The sequence below is a fragment of the Pomacea canaliculata genome, linkage group LG13 (assembly GCF_003073045.1).
Source record: "Pomacea canaliculata isolate SZHN2017 linkage group LG13, ASM307304v1, whole genome shotgun sequence".
NCBI classification, from domain to species: domain Eukaryota; kingdom Metazoa; phylum Mollusca; class Gastropoda; order Architaenioglossa; family Ampullariidae; genus Pomacea; species Pomacea canaliculata.
The window spans coordinates 14,290,665-14,311,817 of record NC_037602.1 but is presented as its reverse complement, the minus strand read 5'-3'; the positions used below and the strand labels follow the sequence as shown (position 1 = coordinate 14,311,817).

The 21,153-nt window shown below is 43.4% G+C and overlaps 1 protein-coding gene across 3 annotated transcripts in view; it reads right to left on the bottom strand.

The window, feature by feature from the left end:
- Window positions 1-6,731: 6,731 nt before the first annotated feature.
- LOC112554071 (thrombospondin type-1 domain-containing protein 4-like) overlaps window positions 6,732-21,153 on the bottom strand; it is a 102,664-nt gene continuing 88,242 nt past the window's right edge. For all 3 annotated transcript variants that reach the window (XM_025221661.1, XM_025221660.1, XM_025221662.1), the window contains 11 exons: window positions 14,992-15,199; window positions 14,621-14,790; window positions 13,920-14,471; window positions 13,488-13,782; window positions 12,435-12,564; window positions 11,435-11,636; window positions 11,087-11,257; window positions 10,715-10,888; window positions 10,191-10,376; window positions 9,659-9,995; window positions 6,732-9,297 (listed from right to left, as the gene is read on the bottom strand). In XM_025221661.1, the coding sequence (XP_025077446.1) occupies window positions 8,954-9,297; window positions 9,659-9,995; window positions 10,191-10,376; window positions 10,715-10,888; window positions 11,087-11,257; window positions 11,435-11,636; window positions 12,435-12,564; window positions 13,488-13,782; window positions 13,920-14,471; window positions 14,621-14,790; window positions 14,992-15,199 (2,769 nt within the window). In that variant the 3' untranslated portion in view covers window positions 6,732-8,953. The remainder of the gene's footprint in view (window positions 9,298-9,658; window positions 9,996-10,190; window positions 10,377-10,714; window positions 10,889-11,086; window positions 11,258-11,434; window positions 11,637-12,434; window positions 12,565-13,487; window positions 13,783-13,919; window positions 14,472-14,620; window positions 14,791-14,991; window positions 15,200-21,153) is intronic.

Here is a 21,153-nt window from a genome sequence, read left to right as displayed (position 1 = left end):
GTTAACTCAATCTTCTATACTGTATGGTATGTACTACTATACTGGCGGGCGGGCGGTCAGAGACAGGAGGCTTTGCAGGTCTGGCTCCAAAGCTTCAGAATTCATCGGCTTCGCTAGCTGTCTCCCTCATTTCCTCACCTTTTCATCTCACCCTCCAACACATCCGCGCACTGATCCTGTCGATAGTCGACTCCTCACACTTTCCTCTGTCACGTGACTGTCACCCGGCAGCGATCACCCCCCCCCCACATTGGCAGCTCCACCTCCTGTGTGCGTGCTAGGTTCCATCACCTCCCCACCCAACTGACGATGTCGCACACTACATACGTTTAAGAATCGAGCACTGCGCGATTTCAAACTTGTGTCTTTTAACGGTCCACAAAAAGTGGCATAGTAGGAGGTTCTGGGTGGCATAGTAATTTTTTTTACATTGATTACTTGTCGCGGACCGGGCAAAAGTGGCATAATACCGAGAGTGGCATAAGTAGAGGGTGGGCTAGTAGGGAGATTCGACTGTATGTGCTTTGGTATTTAATTTACGCTGTTAAGAATACAGCACAATTTACTTCTGTGCAAATTTTTTCACCTTTTGGTTCTGACTGCCTACTGAGTTCCACACAGAGGTGTGGATGCTGGTGTTATCTGAACAGAAATTCAGGGAATATAAGACTGCCTCAGACGTGTTGTTATAAGAAGTATTTCACTGGATTGACATAAATTTGTTCTAGTAAATTCACTGATTGACTATTAATGTAAAGACAGGCCACAGCAAACTTGTTTCTAATTAACATCTGTATGAGAACGTATATTAGACCCAACACTAGATTGATACACATTTAGACATTACATTCACTCTCAGATGATTCAGTGATTGATAAATCTTTTCTTTTTGGGTAAATGAACATGTTTCATACAGCACCATCCTATTTGATCTTCCCTTTCTCAAATGAAAATGTTCTACAGGTTACATTAGTATATTCACTCTATAATTTGCAATACCTCATGTTCAGCATAGGTTGTTGATGCTTATTAAACCATACTGGGGTTCATGCATATGCATACCAACGTCAGTTAACTGAAAAATAAAAGATTAAATATTTAAGGATGAAATATTATTTTAAAACAAAGTTTAAGTAACAAAGATAATGAATCAAATGTTGATTATGCCCTATAGGTCAACTGAATATTGAAATGTTTTGTTGTTCGCATTTGGTTGAAAGTACAAACTACAAGTTAAATTGATACTAACCATCAACGCGTAATGAGGGTAAGTCTCCAAAATGTCAAAATGAGAGGAGTCATACCCCAATTTAAGCACAGCACCAGTCACTCTTTGATGTCCAGCGTCGTTGAGCATCCGATTTATAGAACAATCACATAATATATCATCGAACAATTATTGGAGATGTGACAGAGAACTAAGACTGATCACATATTATATTTAGAGCAAAACAGGATGAAAAACAAATAATAGTATTATTGTAGATTTGCGATTGAGTGAAAAAATATAATATAGAAATAGAGAATAAAAATTGTGCACTATAATTCGAAGTCTCAACTAATCAGAAGACATTTACTATGAAGATGATTTGCACATTACATTTTTATTTACACCTCATCGAGCCACCTACTCACACACACACAAAAAGGCAAAGAAGTGACACTACCATTCATCTTCAGGATGAACTTGCACTCTAAAATTACTGAACTTATATATGACATAGAAAAAAGAAATAATAGGTTAGTAGGTAACACAGTATGTATCAATATTTAAAAAGGGAAATCAGTAAAATTACTTCTTACATCACTATCACAGTACAAATTTCAGAGGACTGATGTTGATTAAGCTAAAAAAAAGAAGGAAAAAGAGAAATAATAGCGTCATAAGTTACTCACAATCGTTTGTATTCCATAGTGATTTGCTGAGCATAGCGTGGAGATACTAATGATTTTAGGCAATATTCTTGCAGCTGTAGCTCTGTTAGATCTGAGATGCTGCAGTGACCCGTATATAGTGTGATAAGCCAATATATTTGCAATGTAAAGTTTTTCGTTTTACAAATATACCTCCCTGTCTCAGCGAATTGGCACTCATAAACCTGTGCTCTAAAATCGGCTCACGCAGTATGTATGCCTTGATGTACTGTTTCTCGCGTCTACTCTGCGTGGATTTCTGTGTGGCGTGTCTCTATGATGTGTCGATGTGTTATAAGACTTCTCTTAGCTGCTCACGCGTGCAACACTCTGGTCTCAGTCGTTGTCGGTTATAGATTAGGGGAGATCGTATGTGCTCCATAGTCATAACGTGACAAATAGGACTATATGCACCCCGCCGAAATCATGTACTGTAATGGTGCTCTACAGTATCTTATTATTGTTTTTGCCATCGTATAGATGGCGCTTTGATGTCTTTTCTATGTAGACAGCTTCGTTACTGTATAATATGAATATATAAGTCAATAAATATTATTGAAACTGCAATTACTACTCGTGACATGTGGTCTTTAGGCATTAAGCTACGCCTTTTGTGCGATGTAGTGTATGACAAATATGTCAATTAAGAAATTAAGTTATCTCGCTCAAGTCAGGCAACAAGCGCTTTGTTCGCATTGTTGTCTGAACTTCGACCTCGTATCCATATGATATAAGACTAGTGTGATAGATCTACAAAATATTGATATAATATCAATGGACAATTTATTAGATCTACGATGACTTATAGAACGTGTTTTGACAGACACTCAAGAACTGTGCGTATCTAGCGTGCGCGAATACAAGAAGTAGTCATGGGTTTTTACTTGTTCTGTTATTGATTCTATTCCTCCATGCGGAGTATACTCCTCTTGAGTGTGCGTGTTTAACTGAGATCATATAGTGATATAATAGTGTATTGTTGAGTGTACTTTGCCCTTTTGTCATCACACTGAAGCGGTGTATTTATATTATCCTGTATAGGTACAATCTTGGAGAGAGGACTTGGTTTGAGCCGAGCTTGTCATACACGATCCTTTCCTTTTTCTTCTGATTAAGAAGGTGAATTAATATGTTGTGTGTCGGCTGACTAGGAGCGCGTCGTGCGTGATTCCTTTTCGCGATAACAGGCTCAGAAGGCATGGTTGTCATAACTTACACTTATAATTATTTATTCAAAGAGTTTATCGCTGCGGTGTATATCTCGTTACGCATGAGCGATTGTTACTTTCCCTTGGATCATTTGTTTATTTCTTCTCTCTTACTGGACCATTGTGCAATGGTCAGTGCTCTGCTTGTACTTAATTGAGGACGCTAATGGAGGATATATTGCTGTCGGCTAGTAGCTCATCTGCTCTGGGTTCTATTAATCAATGATAGTACATATATATTAAATATATGTTCTGTTTTTTATACTTGATTAGCACACTCGTGATCTGTGCTTGTCATGCTAGCATGGTTATCTATAATATGCTATTTGTAGTTCGAATGGAACAGGTTCTGCTTAGTCTGTTCGCTCTCATTTTTTTTAGTTAGACTATAGCATTATTTCTAGTTCATGCTGTTGATTACTTTTCTCTATCTTGGTACAAGTGAGTGTGTACATGACTAACTAGTGACACGTACATGTTGGTATGTGAGCTTGTTTAAGGTTTTCTATCTTGTTTACAACCTATATTTTGTTTCAATGTGCAACTGCTTATGCACATTTTACAGAGTTCTTACTTATCATATTGTTTATTTTGATAAAATTTTGTTTTGAATAACAATTTACATCCTATTTGCATAAGTTTGTTAATAAAGATATTACATAAGTTTCAATTGCTCTCGATTAAAAATCATTTCTGCGTTGATTGGAAAGCCATAAGTGTGATTAATTATCTTTTTGGTTTCATAGTGACCTGTGTCTCGTAACCCATGCCCAGTTCTTGTCTTGAATCATTTGTGCTAGAAAGCATTGGAGCACTTGTTAGAGAATCAAAATATTGTCAAGGGAAGATCATATTACATTCAAAGACCCTTCACTTAAGCTACTAATATGCATCCATTTTTACATTCTACAGGAAGCGTGGTATGCAACAAAACATCTGACCTATTCTAGTATATAACGTCTGACTTATTTTTAGACTCTAGAGCAATCTCTGAGGGATTCCTAGATAGAAATTTGATTCCAATATGCTTCTTCGACGTATTGCAAGTCTATTTTACCATATACTCATATTTTTGGGAGGCATTTCAGAAATAAATATGTAACTTATTTTTCTCAATAATATGTAGTACCCTGTATTTTAACAACATATCCAAGATAGAGTCTCTTTGCATATTGTGAGAAGGATGTCTTTGTTGCATCTCGCTACTGATAGCTTTCAGCTCAGGACAAATGCGGGATTATTATGAACATAAGACTAACACTTTTACTATGGTTTCCCCACTTCATTATATCTACAGCACTGAGCAGTTGCCTGGGTGTTTTTAGACCCTAGAGCATTCTATACAGCTAGAAGAATTAGATACTCCTAGAGTCATGTCTGTTAATTTATTATAGTACAGTGCTTCTATGATCCTGCTGTGTTGCATTTATAGACAAAGTACTGGGTCTCAGAACAATTTTTAGCATTCTGTACTGGCTGAAACTGAAGATACACCTAGTCGTGTACATTAGTATGACTGCCACATGCTTTTTATCCTGTTCTGAATATATACAAGTTTTAAGACAATACCATTGGACATGAGTTTCAGAAAATTTTCATTTGTTTTCCTTTTCCTTCTTATTTTATGCATTTGCAAAATGTGAAAATCCATTTGTTTATAAAGGCATGTCGAGAGCATTAATTAGTGTGGGCAAAGAATAATGAAGTATCATATATTACTTCTCATGATAGTTCTTTGATTTTTTTGATTCTTCAAGTGGTCATAAGCGCTTTATAAATCAGTTTATGTATGGTTGTTTGTCTGTTCAGTCTTAGCAATTTTGTTGTTGTGGCTTTATTGAACTAGTTGATCCTTGTCTGGTGTATTTTTTTATGTCCTGTTACTGAGATTACAACTGATGCTGTGACTTGCTGTTTTCCAACCTCCCCTGTTCACCACAGAAATTAAAGACAGGTGTGGGAATCTTTTATTTTATTACATATTCAAATTGTTACTTTTATCGAGTCATATAATGATAGTAGCACCGGTAAAATGTGCATAGATTGGCCATTCATTGATCCAAATATATTACTGACATTTGAAACCTTACACAAAGCTCTGCATACAACTATGTACGTTCACTATTATGTCATGATACACACTCACTTGTACCCAAGAGAACTGGCTAAAATGCACAGGCATGAAAATGCAGCATTAAAGAAATGGGCAGAAACGAGTTGTAGAGTTAGGAAGCAGAGAGCCACAGCAGAGGGTAAGGTTTGAAAGAAATTTAGCTTATCTCAAAGAACTGGATGAGCCTAGCATAGAAAGTCTCCAGCTTCTTATGTAGGCAGCTCTACATGATACCTTCAGCGAAAAACAATGTCAAGGAAGTGAAATGCTGTGGTGACCGAGGATATTTATAATATTTGTTTTAAAACGGCTGCGGCTATGGAAGGTAGGTCACGCGCGCGCACGCACACACAATATAATAAAAAGAGCAAGCTCGTGAGATGCTGGAACCACTCCCTGTTTTACGCATCACGGACAAGAAAGCTCGCCGAGAACAACAGCAAACTTTAAATTAACTAGTTACACGCACACCGCAGTTCTGCAGGATTAAACAATAAACGTACCTGTTTGACTCGTCCCCAGTCTTGATGGTGTCAAAAGCTAACAGGAACTGTTGCTATCTCCTATAGTTCGTAACACTTGTTACACGTGACGTACATGGAGCTCACACAGCGCTGTTATTACTGCATGTGCTTGAATGTCACACAACTGCACACGGCTTAATGTAACGCATGGTTGGATAAATCATCTCATCAAAGACAGGACTAATTTTTATCTACATGTTTTTACAACAACTTGTACGGCGCCTTCGTTTCTAATCACAAAAGATTTATTAACCCCAATAAAGGACATGATTGCGTTTCATTGCTTTGGCAGTTCCTGAAGCCACGGATCTACATCTCTGGACAACTTACTGACAAATTTTCCGCGTTGACTTCTAGAATGAGGTCAAAACTAGATTCAACATCTAGATTCTAGAAGAGCAGACGATGAGAACTCTCGTGTTGACGGAGATACAGAAGCTCAAGCCTCATACTCGTGTGTTTACAGTTTATTAGCTCCCAAGTCGCGGGAGAGGGGGGCATTTTTTGTAAAAACAAAAAGACTTACATTGCAAATCTATTGACAACAATTGTTATCGTGGGTCCGCACATTCGACTAACAGACTACAGCTTTGCGAGAAGCCAAGAGCAGTTGACGGCAGGCAGCCAGCAGTCCACAGATACTCGTCAGTAAGCAAACTGATTGAGAAGGTCATAGCAATGCTTTACATCAAATTACAACCTTGGACAGTTCATATTGCTGCAACATTAATTAATATTTTCATCATAAAAATAGCTGTGACAGTAGCCCTATCTTACTCTCTTATAAAATTCATTAGCTTAAATAAAATGATCAACTTTTACATCAGAAATCAATATCAACATTTCAGAACATTAGTTTTAGAAGAAAATTTATTGGACATTACAAATCACATCTTGACGATACTGTCGTATTGCATTACTTAGTTTTACCTACTAAACTGTTTTCTTATAACGACCAAGATTACATTATTTTTCCTACTCCCTCATGGAAACGAAATTATATAGGGTATAAAGAAGACAACGTTTAGGAGTATCAAGCTGCCATTTGCAGTTCATTCCTGATGACTTTTAATACCAGATCGACAGGTAAGCTAGTCTTTGTCTGGTGTATAACGTGCATCCAACTTTAAAGTTCCGAAACTAACAGGAATGACTTAAAGCATTGACCGAAAAAAGCAGCTGTGTATCAGCACATACATCGCGCTGGGTGGTTCCGAGAGATGTTCCTTGTTCCAGATTCCTTGCCTTCGTGTGCGTATATATTGTACAAAGGCGTGTGTTACAGTTTTACGTGCATTACATATATATGCCGACCCAGCAATTCATTCACTCATACTTACCGCAAATGCGATAGAAGTTGAGGTTCTTAGGTTGGGAACCAGAGCTAGTCTATCTCTATGTTCTTTGGTCCTTGACATCACGAGCTGACCTATAACCACTTGATGGCGAACTAGACACATGATTATATATATATCCACTCTAAAAATCGGGTATTTTGCGGGGGCACAACTCCATCGAACTATCGATGCTACATGCAAAGACTTCTATGACAAAGCATGCCTAAAAGCTACCTAAGAACTACTGCCGCACAGTACATCTGTCACGAACACCGTTTGCATAATTTCCTGTTACCCACCCACCCGTAATCAACAGTTTCTGCGCGACAGTAAAGACACAACATGTAGTGATAGGTCATGATGTCAGCAAACACATGTACACAAGGTGCCCTGTATTGTGGCGATGAACTCCGCAGTTTTGTGTACTTCTCTCTGTACTGCAACATCCTTTGTTACCTGTTGTCTCTTCTGTCACAGTGGAATGGGAAGTCATAGATGCATTCGCCATCTGGGCCATGGTCCGTAGCCTGATACCCAGTCCACATTAGCGTGAAACTTGAACTTTGCCCGACTTACAATGGTGCAGTCTGCTCACAAACGTATTCAGGAATCGTTCGTAGAATTGTCGAGTGGCTAAAATGTCCCTGCAGTGCTTCAACACAAGGCAGTTATCACAAGGATCAGGTCTTTTGTGTCACACTAATACAACCTAAGATTGAAAATAAAGTGTTGCTACCTAAGCAAGTTATTGAGGTGAAACTTGGGTTTGCACAACAGGGTCTTCAAGCAATTATGAACTGTGTGAATCTGGAACCAAAAATAATAATAAAAAAAAAAGGTGTGTGTGTGTTGAGGATCCCCACACACAGACCCAACGAACACAAGTGACAATATGAAAACTAGAAAAGTCACAAACGAAAAGGTGAGGCAAGATTGGTCGTCCAGGAGTCGAACGTCTTCCTTGCCACAGTTAAGACAAAAGGATTTTGGTATTTTAAATATTTTTATAAGGACAAGGTGTGTTCGACAGGTAACTGCTCACTGTCTTTGTTCACAATGAAGGTGAATCCGAATAGAGATTCTCGTCTTTGTGTTATGCAGATCAGATAAGACAAAACACCTAGCTTCTCATTTCTTAAATGGAGGAAGTTACTGCGCAGAAAGTTCCATTCCTGGACGGTGTTAGTGACGACACAAGCAGCATGTGACACTAGAGCACCCAGGTTCATTCAGACCAATCGTGGTTTGACCTGCGCGTCAGGAAGGAGAGGGCGCTACTTCGGATGGCCGAGTATCTAAGGATGACATGAACATCAATGTAACCGCTAACAGTCGACCGACTGCTGACGTGTCACTGAACACGTATCACTCTTGAGATAAACGCCTCGAATGGGACAGCGGAGATCTTTCCAGAAGAATCGTTTCTCTTGAGATAAAAAAAAAAAAGCAGCCAGCTGGTGGACATAGTGTTGATAACATTCACGTGTGCAAGTCAGCTGCATGCTCCTTAAATGGAGATATCGAAGTACCCGGATGGTATCTTTGCATGGCGATATCGAGATAGGAATTTGATGACTGGAGAGAGATGGAGGCTGAGCGAAGGAGTCACGGGTTACTGTGGGCGGAATGCGTGATCTGATTCTGTTCAATGATGTCTATGCTAGCGACATAATCGCCAGAAAACTCTTAGTGATGTGCTGGGCGGAAATATTCTCCCACGTAGCATGCGACCGTCTGGCCAATAGTCTCGCAGAAAACATGCGCTGCTCACGCGACTGTCCAATCATATCGCAGGAAACACAACGCTACTGGCAGATTATCCTCCACACTCGCTCGTCGACCGCAAACGAGAGAAGGTTATAGGTGATGTTTCTTGCAAGTCTTACAGCACTGGCTTTTGTAATGCGGATATCGACAGAGCCTCGCCTGGCTGACCACGTGACACCACCGCGAGCTGGGGCTGTCCACGCACGAGTCATCCCCGTCTTCCTCCGGCACTTCATCGCCCTCATTGTCGTCACCTGTTGGTTCTCTCCGCTCCTCCGACTCTCCCTCGTCTTCGTTATCAACGACCTGTGAGGGGTGGTAAGGCCGCTGTTGTTGTTGTTGGTGTTGGTGGTAGTGACGATGACTTTCTTCCGGGGGGTCGGGGTGGCTTTGTACTCCGTGGCTGTGGTGTGGTTCCGCATCTCCAATGGCGCCTGCAAAGGGAAAATGAAAAAGTCGATTGGTTGCCTGCCGATGTTGTATGTAGAAGCAGCAGTAAACGTTGTGTATACAATACTACTAAAGATGAACAAATAATAAATGGTCCCAGAAAAAGTATTCATGTCTAACCCCGAAGCTTGTGTTATTCACCTGTGTTTATACATAATGATATTTATAGACGTCTACCCTAAGAATGGAATTTAGGGAGGAGTTGGGGGTGTCACCCTCCGATTTGGGGAAACTATAATTATCTTGTGCTAAACTTTGCCTTGCCATTAGGAAAAATACACCTTCTAGACTTTTAATACTAGAAAATGCAAGTGGAGACACCTGAGCGAGGTGAGGCCATCTTACTTCTCAAGTCCGTTCCCAGCGTGATCTCTGCCGGCGCGGCAGCATGCAGAGCCAGGAGCGGTCGCTCACGACTCTCGTAGAACCGGTCGCTGGTGACGTTAGGGTATGCGTCACCCAGGTGCGGTCGTGGCAGAGGTCGATGCTGGTGGTGGTACGCATAGTGCGGCGTGACGTCGTAGTCGTTGCTGTTGGGAAGGAGGTCGCTGCAGGCGTGTCGGTTACATGGACGGCGCTCCGCGGGGCGACGCTCGGTGCTGCACGTGTGGCTGGACAGGTGAGTGGCGTTCAGGCACTTCACCTCGCGCGTCTTGGTGCCAGTCCCGCAGCTCTTCGAGCACTGGCAAGAAACAGGTACACACAGCGATCAGCTATGAGGGTGCTGGCAATCGTAGGATTCATTACATGCCACTCAGTCATTTCATTTCACTGTAAAAATAACAGAAGTGCTTCAATATAAAGACTGAGACATGTCAGACAACATCTGATGCAATCAGTCATGCAAAGGTTTCAGGAACCAGAAGATCTGACTCACTTGCGTCCAGGCAGTCATGTACCATTCGGACGGGCAGGGAGGTAACTCGGAGCACTGTTCTCGAGAGAGTGGCCTCTCTTTGCGCGCGCAGTTTTCCTTGCTGACGACGCTCAGGAGTTGATGATCATGTCGCTTGACGCACACGACGTCACGCGTGCGCCACGCCTCGCCACAAGTGGCGTTACACTGAAACGTCACCAACAGACAAAAGCGTGTTAGAAGGAGAGCGTCATAGTCTCGTGAGCAAGGTTAGGTCATTACGTCAGAGACTAGTCTTAGCTGTAGGAACGCTGACGTCACTTCCTGGCTTTTCTATCCAGCATTCTGTCTAGTGATTAACCCCCATATCGTTACTTTTCGTCATCACCTCCCCGAAGTTGGGAATGGGTGTCCCCCTTAATGCCGTATTGTTCTGTCTGTGACATCACACCATTGTCTGCTGTCCTCTCGAGATACATGCTTACAAACCTCCCCATGCTGTTTTGTTCTGCTTGTCACGTGGTACCATTGCATGGTGTGCTTACCGTCGACCAGGGTCCGGCGAACCACTTGCCTCCGCAAGGTTTGATGTGGGTGCAGGCTTTGCGCGTCGGTGGCTTCCGGTCCATCGAGCAGCGGTCGGAGGGCAGTGAGGAGCCGTCGTCAGCAGCACAATACACCAGGCGGGTCTTGTACCCCTTGCCGCATTCTGGTATACACTGGCAACAGGATATATAAAAACAAATGTATTTATGAAAACGCCCCAACTCAAGCAGAAACCTACACACAGAGGACGTACGTTGCGGAGAATAAGCAACTCTTTGTCTTTGTCTCTCTCTCACGAGCTTTAATGATGCTTCATCACGATGATCGACTGGAATGTGATCGAGCTGAAGGCGGATTTAAATGCTACAGACCTTCTTGGACCACTTGGTGTGGTACCAGCCTTTCGCACAAGACCCCATGTCGCACAGTTCGGTCGCGGTGGGGCGCTGCTGGCGGCAGTGGTACAGTGGCACACTCTTGCCATCTCCATTCACACACAGTACGGAGCGCGTGCGCTCCCCGAGACCGCAGTCAGCGGAGCACTGCACACCAAATAAATAAATAAAGTTCAAGTGTTGACTGGTCCAAGGAGAAAATACACACTTTTTTTAAAACCGAAACTTCTCAAAACCATTTTTTGGTCGAATTATTCGCATTTAGTATTGGCTCTGAGTAACGACTTTACAAGAAATGGTTAGGGGTGTAGGTCTTGTCCTCACCTTCGTCCAGTTGGAGGCCCGCCACTGGAAGCAGTCGGGCTGCCGGCAGAACTGGGACACGGCTGGCTTGGCATCTGAACACCTGTCCGCCGACACGCTCAGCTGCAGCTTGGGCGAGATCCGCTGCTTGCACTCCACCGTGCGGGTCTGCTGCCCGTGACCGCACGTCACGGTGCACGCGCCCCAGTCCGAGACTGTCCACCTGCAGAAACCCAGAATGGCGGTCACACAAAGGCCTACCAGAGTGCACAATCATCAAATGAATATGTTAAGTTCATCACGTGTTAGTAGCTTCCCAAGCTAATACCTTTGTTCCGCTCAAGAGAAACAAGGTTTTTTGAACAGCGGAATTCTGATCTTGGAATGAAGTCAGGGTAAGTTTTTGAGATATCATGAGAACTAGATGTTTGTGCAGCGCTTTGCTAGTGTGTGTGTGAGTGTGTGAGAGTATGAGGCAGCGCTATTTCAGGACGAGTGCATTTTTTTAACTACACTTCAAGCCATAGTGAGCACTGTTTTAAATCAACCTATATTGACAACAGTACAAGATAGTCACAGAGGAACTTGTAATTTCGTCTATTCTTTCTTTGTTTCTTTTTTCAATTTGTATTAATAGGAAACATTTTTGTCCTCTCCCTAACTTCTAAAGAAAAAAATAAAGCAATTAGCTTCGCACCCATATACCTCACAAGTGAGCGCTCAGTGGTGTGGGTGGGTAGGGAGAGCACTCTTCAAACCTTTACCCCAGCAGTTAAACGTTTGTCTCCCTTTATGCTTCACAACGAATGGTTAGTACAGAAATACTCATGCACTTTTCCCCTTTACCACCCGCAAACGAAGCTCACCACCGTCAGAATCAGGAGTAAGCCCTTTTTGTGTAGGGGAGGGGCAAGTGCGGTTGGAGAGAAATAATGAATGAGATGGTGGTGTATGTGGGTGGTGTGTGTGGGAGTGTGTGTGTGGGTGGTGTGTGGGTGTTGGGGGGTAAGTGCGCACGTACCTGGCTTCGCACGGATGAGTGTTGCATTCAACGGACGTGGAGGCGGGCCTGGTGTTAGCATTGCAGTTTTCCTCAATGACAATCACACGTGTGTCCCGCTTCATGCACACCACCGCCGTCTGCTGGAAGCCTGCACGTGCAAACACATGAAACGCGTGCAGACATACGAAAGGTCAGGCGCGCTGGCCACCGCTCTGCCTGCTGATGTACTCGTGCTTACAAACTACAGCCAACAAATGCCGAGTGTTTGAGGAGACCAACTTATACGCCATTTATTGCACATTAAATGGCGCGAAGCAAAGGAGGTGGTGAATTGGAGGGGTACAGAAAAGTGAAATGTCATGCAGACACTTATTGCACGTGTGGCACACGCTTCTGTTAGGAGATTAGGTAATAATGAGAACATTCTCCAAGAAAAGTCAAATCGTGAAAGAAAAAATACTCTAATTGTTTGAAGGGATACAGGGAGGGGTGACAAATGCGCGAGAAGACCCGGATGTCTTGCGCTCTTCACTTGTAGAGAAAGGTTTGGAACCTAGTTGAAGGCAAAGGGACTCCTCTGTCGATGACAGTGCATTACGGATATCGAGGATTGGGGAAGAAAATGAAAGGTGATGATTGCTGAGGTGTTTTACGCCACCAGCAGCAAAGGCTAAGCCATGGGAATGCAACTACACGTCAGGTCCCACATGCAGCTAAGGAATAGTATGTTGGAGAAGAGATGTGAATCATTAACGACCTAAGGCAAGAAGACACGAGATTCATTCTGGAAACAATAAATAACACGATGCTGCGGTATTCAACAATATACAGGGAAAAAAAAGTTTTTTCAACAGAAATGAAGGAACCCGATATTTTATTAAGAGGGATTACATTTATTGGATTATTTCCTATTAAACGCAGAAATTAAATTACGATTGAATTCAGAAATGAGAATAAAGTCGGCAGATGGTTTAAGGCTACGTTCTACAGATTCATCGTGCCAAACCCTTTTGGTCTATATAAATATTTTTGTTTTAAAAAACCCGATTTATTTAAAACAAATGTTCCTACCTCCTCCACAAGGTTCTGAACATTCGCTAAACCCAGATATGGTCCACACGAAATGTCCCGAGGCCGGAATGGTCAGCGGTATGTCCCCTCCATCCCCCACGTCATTGCTGAGCGCGTTGCCGTGTCCACGTGACCCGCTCTTCGTCCGCCACAGCACGTGCGCGCCATTGCGCGTGGCTGGGATGATGTTGGGGCGCTGCAGTACTTCCGCTCCCGGGACACCTTTCGCAGCAGACGTCAGCAGGTCGTCACGAGCTCTGGCATCGGTGCTCAACGCAGAGTAGTACGCCCTTTGCTACAACGAGAGAAGAATTATTTTCATTGCACGTTCGTTCTTTGATTACATATTTTTATCGCAGCTGGTAAGGAATTAAGAGTCACTCCTGACAACTCAAACATAACCTACAATTACTTAAAATGTAAAATAGCCACCTGCAATTTGCGGTAGTCTTCAGAATCGGTGTGATAGTAATGTCTGTAGTCCACAGGTGTGTCGTCTTCTTCCTCTGGCACGAAGTACGGCGAACTGGCGACCTGGGCGCGACGAACGCCGACGTCCCTTTGATCTAACACTTCCTCACCCTTCTGGAACTCTCTGGCGGTGGATGGGAGGGAACCGGTGTCCGAGCGCCGATCCCCCGCATACTTTTCTCTGGTGTGTGACGGTGAGTCACCTAAGGTCATTCCACCCGCATCAGCATCGTGCATTTTCGTCGTCGGCTGGCTGTTGGTCATGTCGCGTTTCCGGTCCTGTGGGTTATGACGTGTCGCCACATCGCCCCTCGCCTCTCTGGTTTCTTCGCCGTCGCTGCTGAGTTGCTGATGGGGTTGCCGGCGAAGCTGAAGACGGTGGTGGTCGCGGTTGTGGCCGTTGGGGTTATCGTAGTGAGGGTTGGTGGCGGTGCTACCCATGACTTTCGCGGCATTGTCATGTGTCACGGTGAAGTGGTACGCGATGCCCGGGTTGCGGTCATAGACCAGCAGCTGCAACACAGACAAAAGCAGGATGTAACAAAAAGGGAATAGTGCTGGGTTAGCCACACCAGCAACAAAACTGCTTTAAAATTACTTGTTTGTGTAATATACCGCTCATTATGCGAGTCCATTAAAGCTTGCGGTTTGCCGAAACTTACCTTCACCTCAACCACTTCTGTAGTTGGGCCTTCAGCAAAGATGCATGCCCCGGGGCAGTCATGCCCCGATCGACGGCGGTAGTCGAAGACGGTGCCTGCCCCAGCATACTGCCCCGTGTGACGTAACTGCTGGTCGCCGTTGAGAATGTTGCCCCTCGCAGTGGTCAGTGCTGGGTGACAGAAATATTTTTACCTTTAGTAAGGTCGAGGTTGATGAATAAAAGATCCCACGTCAAGATTACTTTTTTTTTTAAAGAAATACTAAAAGGTGAATATTTTCTCTCAGTACAGGAGACAAAGGGATCTAGATCGTGAAGGAGTTATCGTCTCAGGTACATACATACACATGGTACAACACAAACATAACTTACCAAAATAGTTTCGGCTTGGTGCCAGTTCCGTGATGTTGATTTTACATGCGCCGAGTGGGATGGTGATCACGTGGTGATAGTCGCGCTGCGCGAGCAGCACACGAGTGAAGATGCCGGAAATGACGCGACAGGAGGCGCCCTCGCCACCGCACACGCCGCACTGGTCTACGACGGTGCCCGAGCCCAGCACTCCATCGCACCCCACATCCTGCAAGCACAAAGTTCGGTAAAATTAACCACGTGATCGGATAAATAACACCTCGGGTGCCGTATTTTATAAAGCGAGGGTAAGTCGTTGAGCAAAATGGGGAAATCAAAGCATTCTTGTGTCCGCAGTTACGGCGCAATGTCCAGACACTGAGGACATTGCTGTCTGTGACATTACCACGGGGAATCTTTGCCACTGACTGATAACTCCGGTCCCAGGGATAACACCACCTCCGCGGAGTCCGGGTGTCACTTCCCATAGCACATCCCACAGGGACGAGCATTAGGATATCAGTCTAAATAGCAAGAACATCAAAAAGAAAACAAAAATACTTCTTTAAACATAGTTGCGAACAACTGTCTGACCCAGAGGCCAGTCTCGCCTTCAGGTCAGCCTCCTTCTCGGCCAACTAAACACGTTTATGTTTTGACAACGAGGTTCTTGTGAGCACCGTAACAGCAAAGCTGTTTGTTGGGAGCAGATATGTCTTACAATCATTATTTGTTCTCCTGTCCAGGAGCCCAACAAGCGCCCCACCCTTTGCCGGTGTGTGAACATCACGACATGAACAACCACGGGGGGAAAAAAATGAAAAGGATTTGGGCATCCAGCCAGCTTACAAAGAGTGAAAAAAAAATTGTGATGATCTGGTTTTGGGACGCAAAGCAGAGAGTAAGCAGCACAATCAGATTACCTCTGGGGTAGAGGAGGGACATCAAACACCAAGCGTGACTGTAAAAAGTTTACTACCTTTTTTTCACTCTTCTTTTTCTGTCACAAGCCCGATAGCGCGCGCATATTATATCAGAGTTTAACAGACCAATGAAAAACAATTATCTGGAACGAAAAAGACTTAGAGAGCGTGTGTGAAAAGATTAGAACATATTTCTGTATATCAAGCATTACTAGCTATACACTCTAAAAGAATTAAACGAAACCTCAATAGCAGGTGGATGATAACATAGTTTATTGAAATTATTGAAAATGACCTTACTTTACAGCATCTACATATCTATCAAGTAGGTCATCACAAGTTTAGGTTATTCAGAAAAATGTTATGCCTTTGTTTAGTCACGTGATGTAGCTTTTTCGCGCAAATGCTGTACCTTGTAGTGTTTGCACATGCATTGTTATTTATAATTCTATTTTTACAGAACTTAATTTTGGATCTTCACTTCTTACAGAGATATCTAGTGGTTTCAGTTGCGAGACTCAAAAGCTTTCATTTTTTTATATCAGGAATGTAGACATCTTGTGTCCGGTACCTTGGTTCTAGTGGATGCATAAAAGAATTGTACTAAGGAATCGTCACCTGCCTCCCTTCTTCCAATCTTCCCCAACCTTTCAATCCATTCCACCCTTCCCACAATGGCGAGCGCGGGGCAGGTAATCACATGATCAACCACACTATTCTCGCGTATTCTCGCGCAGCTTGTGACAATAAGAATATCAGCGGGAGTGACACTAAAGGCCGGTGATCACTGGGCGACAAGAAGTTGCATGTCAGTCACTTTTGTTGCCAAGTCAGTGTCAGTGGCACTGGCTGCCATTAATCGTACATGACACTGGCATTGTCCAGCTCTGGCTGTAGCAACTGATACAACTGTAGCGACTGGCACACAGCTCCGTTATCGCGGTATTGTCAATCACGCCTGGGTGGAGAGAGGGAGAGGGTGGATGAATAACGGCTGGGTAGGGTTGTACGACTGACGGTGGAGAGAGAGATGTGTGTGGAGACTTGGTGCTTATCAACCGTTTGTTTAACTTTCACACCATCTTGACATGAACGAGAAAACCGATAGCTTGCAATTTCTTTTCTGCCAACGATTGTGACAGGACAGACAGGCAGAGGAGACAGGTAGACAAACGCACGTAAACTAGTTCATATTCATACTTAGTCACAAACAGAGAGAGAGAACAACAGCTCAGTGTTCTGCGCCAGTCAAGGTTTAAAAAATTGACATCAACTATCGTAAATCTCACTGACATTTCCGGATTCTAGTTCGGGGAACACGAAAAAGCATGAACATAGTTTTATTTTTTTTAAAAAACCCAAGCTGTAAATAGTTTAAAACACAGCACAAAAAAAAAAAAAAATGCTTGACATTTCCACAGAAAGGCAACGACTTGGAGAGAAATGCAGGCAGATTCAACACCGTGTAAAAACTTTGACTCAGTGACGCGTTCCTGTGTTGCTGGTTCTGTCGAGATGCGATCCCTGCTTCAGCCGGCTTTTATCTTTGCATCTCTCGCAAGCCCCGCCCCCTTTTCCCACAACGAGGCGTGACCACATCAACACGGATCGTGCTGTATTGATGTCAATCAGATCGTGTTGTATTGATGTCAATCAGATCGTGTTGTATTGATGTCAATCAGATCGTGTTGTATTGATGTCAATCAGATCGTGTTGTATTGTTGTGTGAAGTGGATCGTGTTGCTCGGGCTGTGTAAAGCTCATGACACAGCGCAAAACTGATTTTTGTGATCGACTTCGCTGTTTACAGTTGTGGTGGTTCTGGACAACATCCTTCTGAGTTTTGTTGGCAAAAAAAAAAACAAAAAACAAAAAAAAAAAAAAAAAAACAAAAAAAAACAAAAAAAAAACCAAACAATTTTTTTGAAAAGTTGATTCTCCCTTCCCCTACTTCTTCCAATTACACTTTTCTGTAGACGCAAGACGCAATGTCCTCCTGTGCGACTCTGACTCCACATCCTCCTCTAGGGTTTTGTCACCTCCGCGCCGCCTTTCAGTTAAAGGTCATTAACGGTTTTTTTTTTTTTTGGATGACCACGTGACCCAACGTCCGTGTGCTATGGCGCAAAAGCGTCAGCTGGACTGACGTTCCACTCGGAAACTTGTAACCATACCACAAGCACCCGTCACATGCGCACAATTTACAGGGATTCCCAGCTGGTGGAGATAACTCTTTGTGAATGTCCCATCTCATTAATTCTGGTATGTCGGTGTTTGTCTTCCTCCATCTTCCTCCCGCCGTCGCCTCAACTCCCTCTGTCGATCTCCCAAACCTTAGTCGACTCATCTGGTTGTCGTTAGGGTGATGAGCTGAGGGGGAGTTGGTTGTCAGGAACCAATTGCAAAACACATTTTTAATTTTAAACTCGTTTGTATCTTAAATCTATTTACATAATCAGTAACTTAGTGCACACCACAATTTTAGAAGAATTTTAAACTAAAATTGTTTTAAATAACTTTTTACGCCATCATATTTCTTTGTATGTGTTGGTGAATCGTAATGGCATAGGAGTCATTAAAGAAAACTTAAAATTTGCATTTTTAGAATAGTTTTAACATGATGTGCGTCTAGCTCCTGAATTAAAGGTCAATCAGTACCTCGAGGAGTAGCGTTACCTCCGCTTCATGATTACGACCCCACATCTAACTCTGGGGTAACATTACCTATACTTCATAACCACGGTCCTGTAGCCACTTGACTATGGAACCATGACCTTACCAAAGGGCAACGAGAGCTGCTGGTTTGAAAATACGATTGGGGTCATTGGGGTCATTCTTCTTGCTTATTATCGTGATAACGGTCAGTGAGCAGATGTTAATAAAGGAAGCCTCTCTCCCACACACTCGCTCAGAACATATGTACAAACAGGTGTGGCTGAATACAAGCCGCTTTTCAGGGTGAGGAGAAGAAGCCGGGTGGAAAAGCAGTTTTCTCACTGGTCACGTGGTGGAGGGCCGCGCACTAGAATGGCGGCGACCTTCTCTCTCTCCTCTGCCGACACCTCCATCTCCTGCATCATCGCGATGTGCTGCCGCGAGCAGCTGACCTTTGCCCCACCGCCGCAACTTTCCAGAGTGCACGAGGAGTATGTTAGACTGAACAATGCCTCGCTTCATGGGCCCTGGGACAAAAATGGCGATGTAAGTGCCGTGTGCCATCTCCAGGAATTTCACTAAACTGTCATGCCACTGTCCTGGGATGGCGCATGGCGGCCACCTAAGGGCAAAGAAATTTTTTTAGGTGAAGGCAAAAATACTCTTTATTTCACGAGCTCCCTGAATACCACTCAGTATATAAATCTTTGCCGGCAGTTTGCAAGGTGTCTAGATTTTTATCCGGGGAAAAAAAATTAAAAGGAATTTTGGTTTACAAGAATAACGCGGATCAACAACTGTTGTTCTTCACACAACGACCGCAACCTTTCTTCTACCACTGAGAAACCCCAATGGCAGAAAACGTGGAGAAATTGTTTACTTCTGATCATACACTAAGATTTCTGGAAACCATCCTTAAAGACGCAACTAACGGTGCTGTTTAATTCAGAGTAACTGTCAAATAACATTGACAGAAATGAAAGATGTCACCAACAAAAACTCCAAGTTTGGAATCTTTAAACAAATTAATATTTTTAAAAGGGGGTGGATACTTTGTTTTATGAGGTGTTGTCAAGCACGATGGGAGAAGGAGGGAGGTAACGATCACTCGACAAGCCCACCTATGCACCTCCACGCTGCCTACCTGTGCTGAGCCGCTTCTCACCTGAGTTGAGTAAAATTTATGGCGCACACCTTCGGCAGTCGAGATCAGCTTTCAGCGCCTCAGCCATATTTCTACACATCAGACAGCAGTCAGATTACTGAGTAAACTATTTCATAAATTGCAGACATACCGCCATCTACTTTAACTTTCTTTGGCCGAGAAGGGAGCAGGAGAGGAAGAGCGAGTCCAGCTCGAGAGGTTGGCGTGTTCGCCAAACACAGATGAGGTTCTTCGCCACATGATTATCATCTTGAGCAGAAATAATTCAGGCTTAACTCTTCACTTCATAATTTGAAGCAAATTAAGTATTTCCTGGCACATATCAACATGAAGAAAAGCACAGCTGCGAACGTATCGTGTTTTTCTGTAACCCTTGACAACGGATGCCGTGCCAGGGTCTAGGGAGGATCCCGCCAGGAGAGAACTGCTCTGCCAATCTTTTAGGAGTTTCTCAACAGACAAGTTTCTTACGAGCGTTTCTAAAATAGTGAAGGTTTGAAAGAAAGAGGTCTTTGTTCTCCTGGAGACAGGTAGGAGAGAGCGAGGACTCGGGACCTCCCAGTGGCAGTACAAAGATTGCAATCTTTGGAGTTAAGCCGTCTAGTTCCATGTGAATAGACACGATTTTGAGTTAGAATATTCATAGCTAGTGGTCACGAAAGCTTGCCATGGTTTTCTTTCCACCAGCGCATTCTCGAATGTCAAAGACGAGCTGTTAATCAAACAATTTCAGACGCAGAGAGTGAGTGACCTCGACCATCTGGCCTCCATTGAATGAAAGGTCGCCGTTGACAATGAACGTATAAAATGAACAACATGCGATCTCCATAATAATTACCTGTCTAAGGTGAACTTTGCATACACATAATGTGGTTTGTAGATAGTTCAATGTCGGTCGAGACAAACTGTTTTTGAAAGTTTCAAAGTCGAAGCATCAGACAGCAGGGACATGGATGATGAGAACGTCCGCAACGTTGACAACGGGGACGTGATGTCTACGTCAAAGTCTATTGTAAATCACACAGTCCATAGTGTCTGGAGTAGTCACGTATTTCCACATATTAAGATGAAACAGATTTGTTTAACGAAAACAACAGGAAAGTTGGGCATCTTCTGTCATCTAGCAAAGACAGTGTAACTAATAGAATAAAATAATAAATGCTCTCTCCTTGCTGCTTTACTTTTTCCCAACTTTTTACAGTCAAGTACCCATTCCTGACAGCTGGGTCGACTTTGGAAAGTTCGCTGTGCCAAACCGATGTTGACAGGCAAGACACAATTAAAAATAATTATCTACGTCGTTAGAAATGTTTTCGTATATCTTTTCAGAAACGCTTGTACAAACCAGCGCCGGAATGTATGCTTCCACTACTTACAAGTGGTCACAGATTTTAGTGGATTAACGGAGCATATGAGTGTTTTAGTGATTAGAAGGCTACA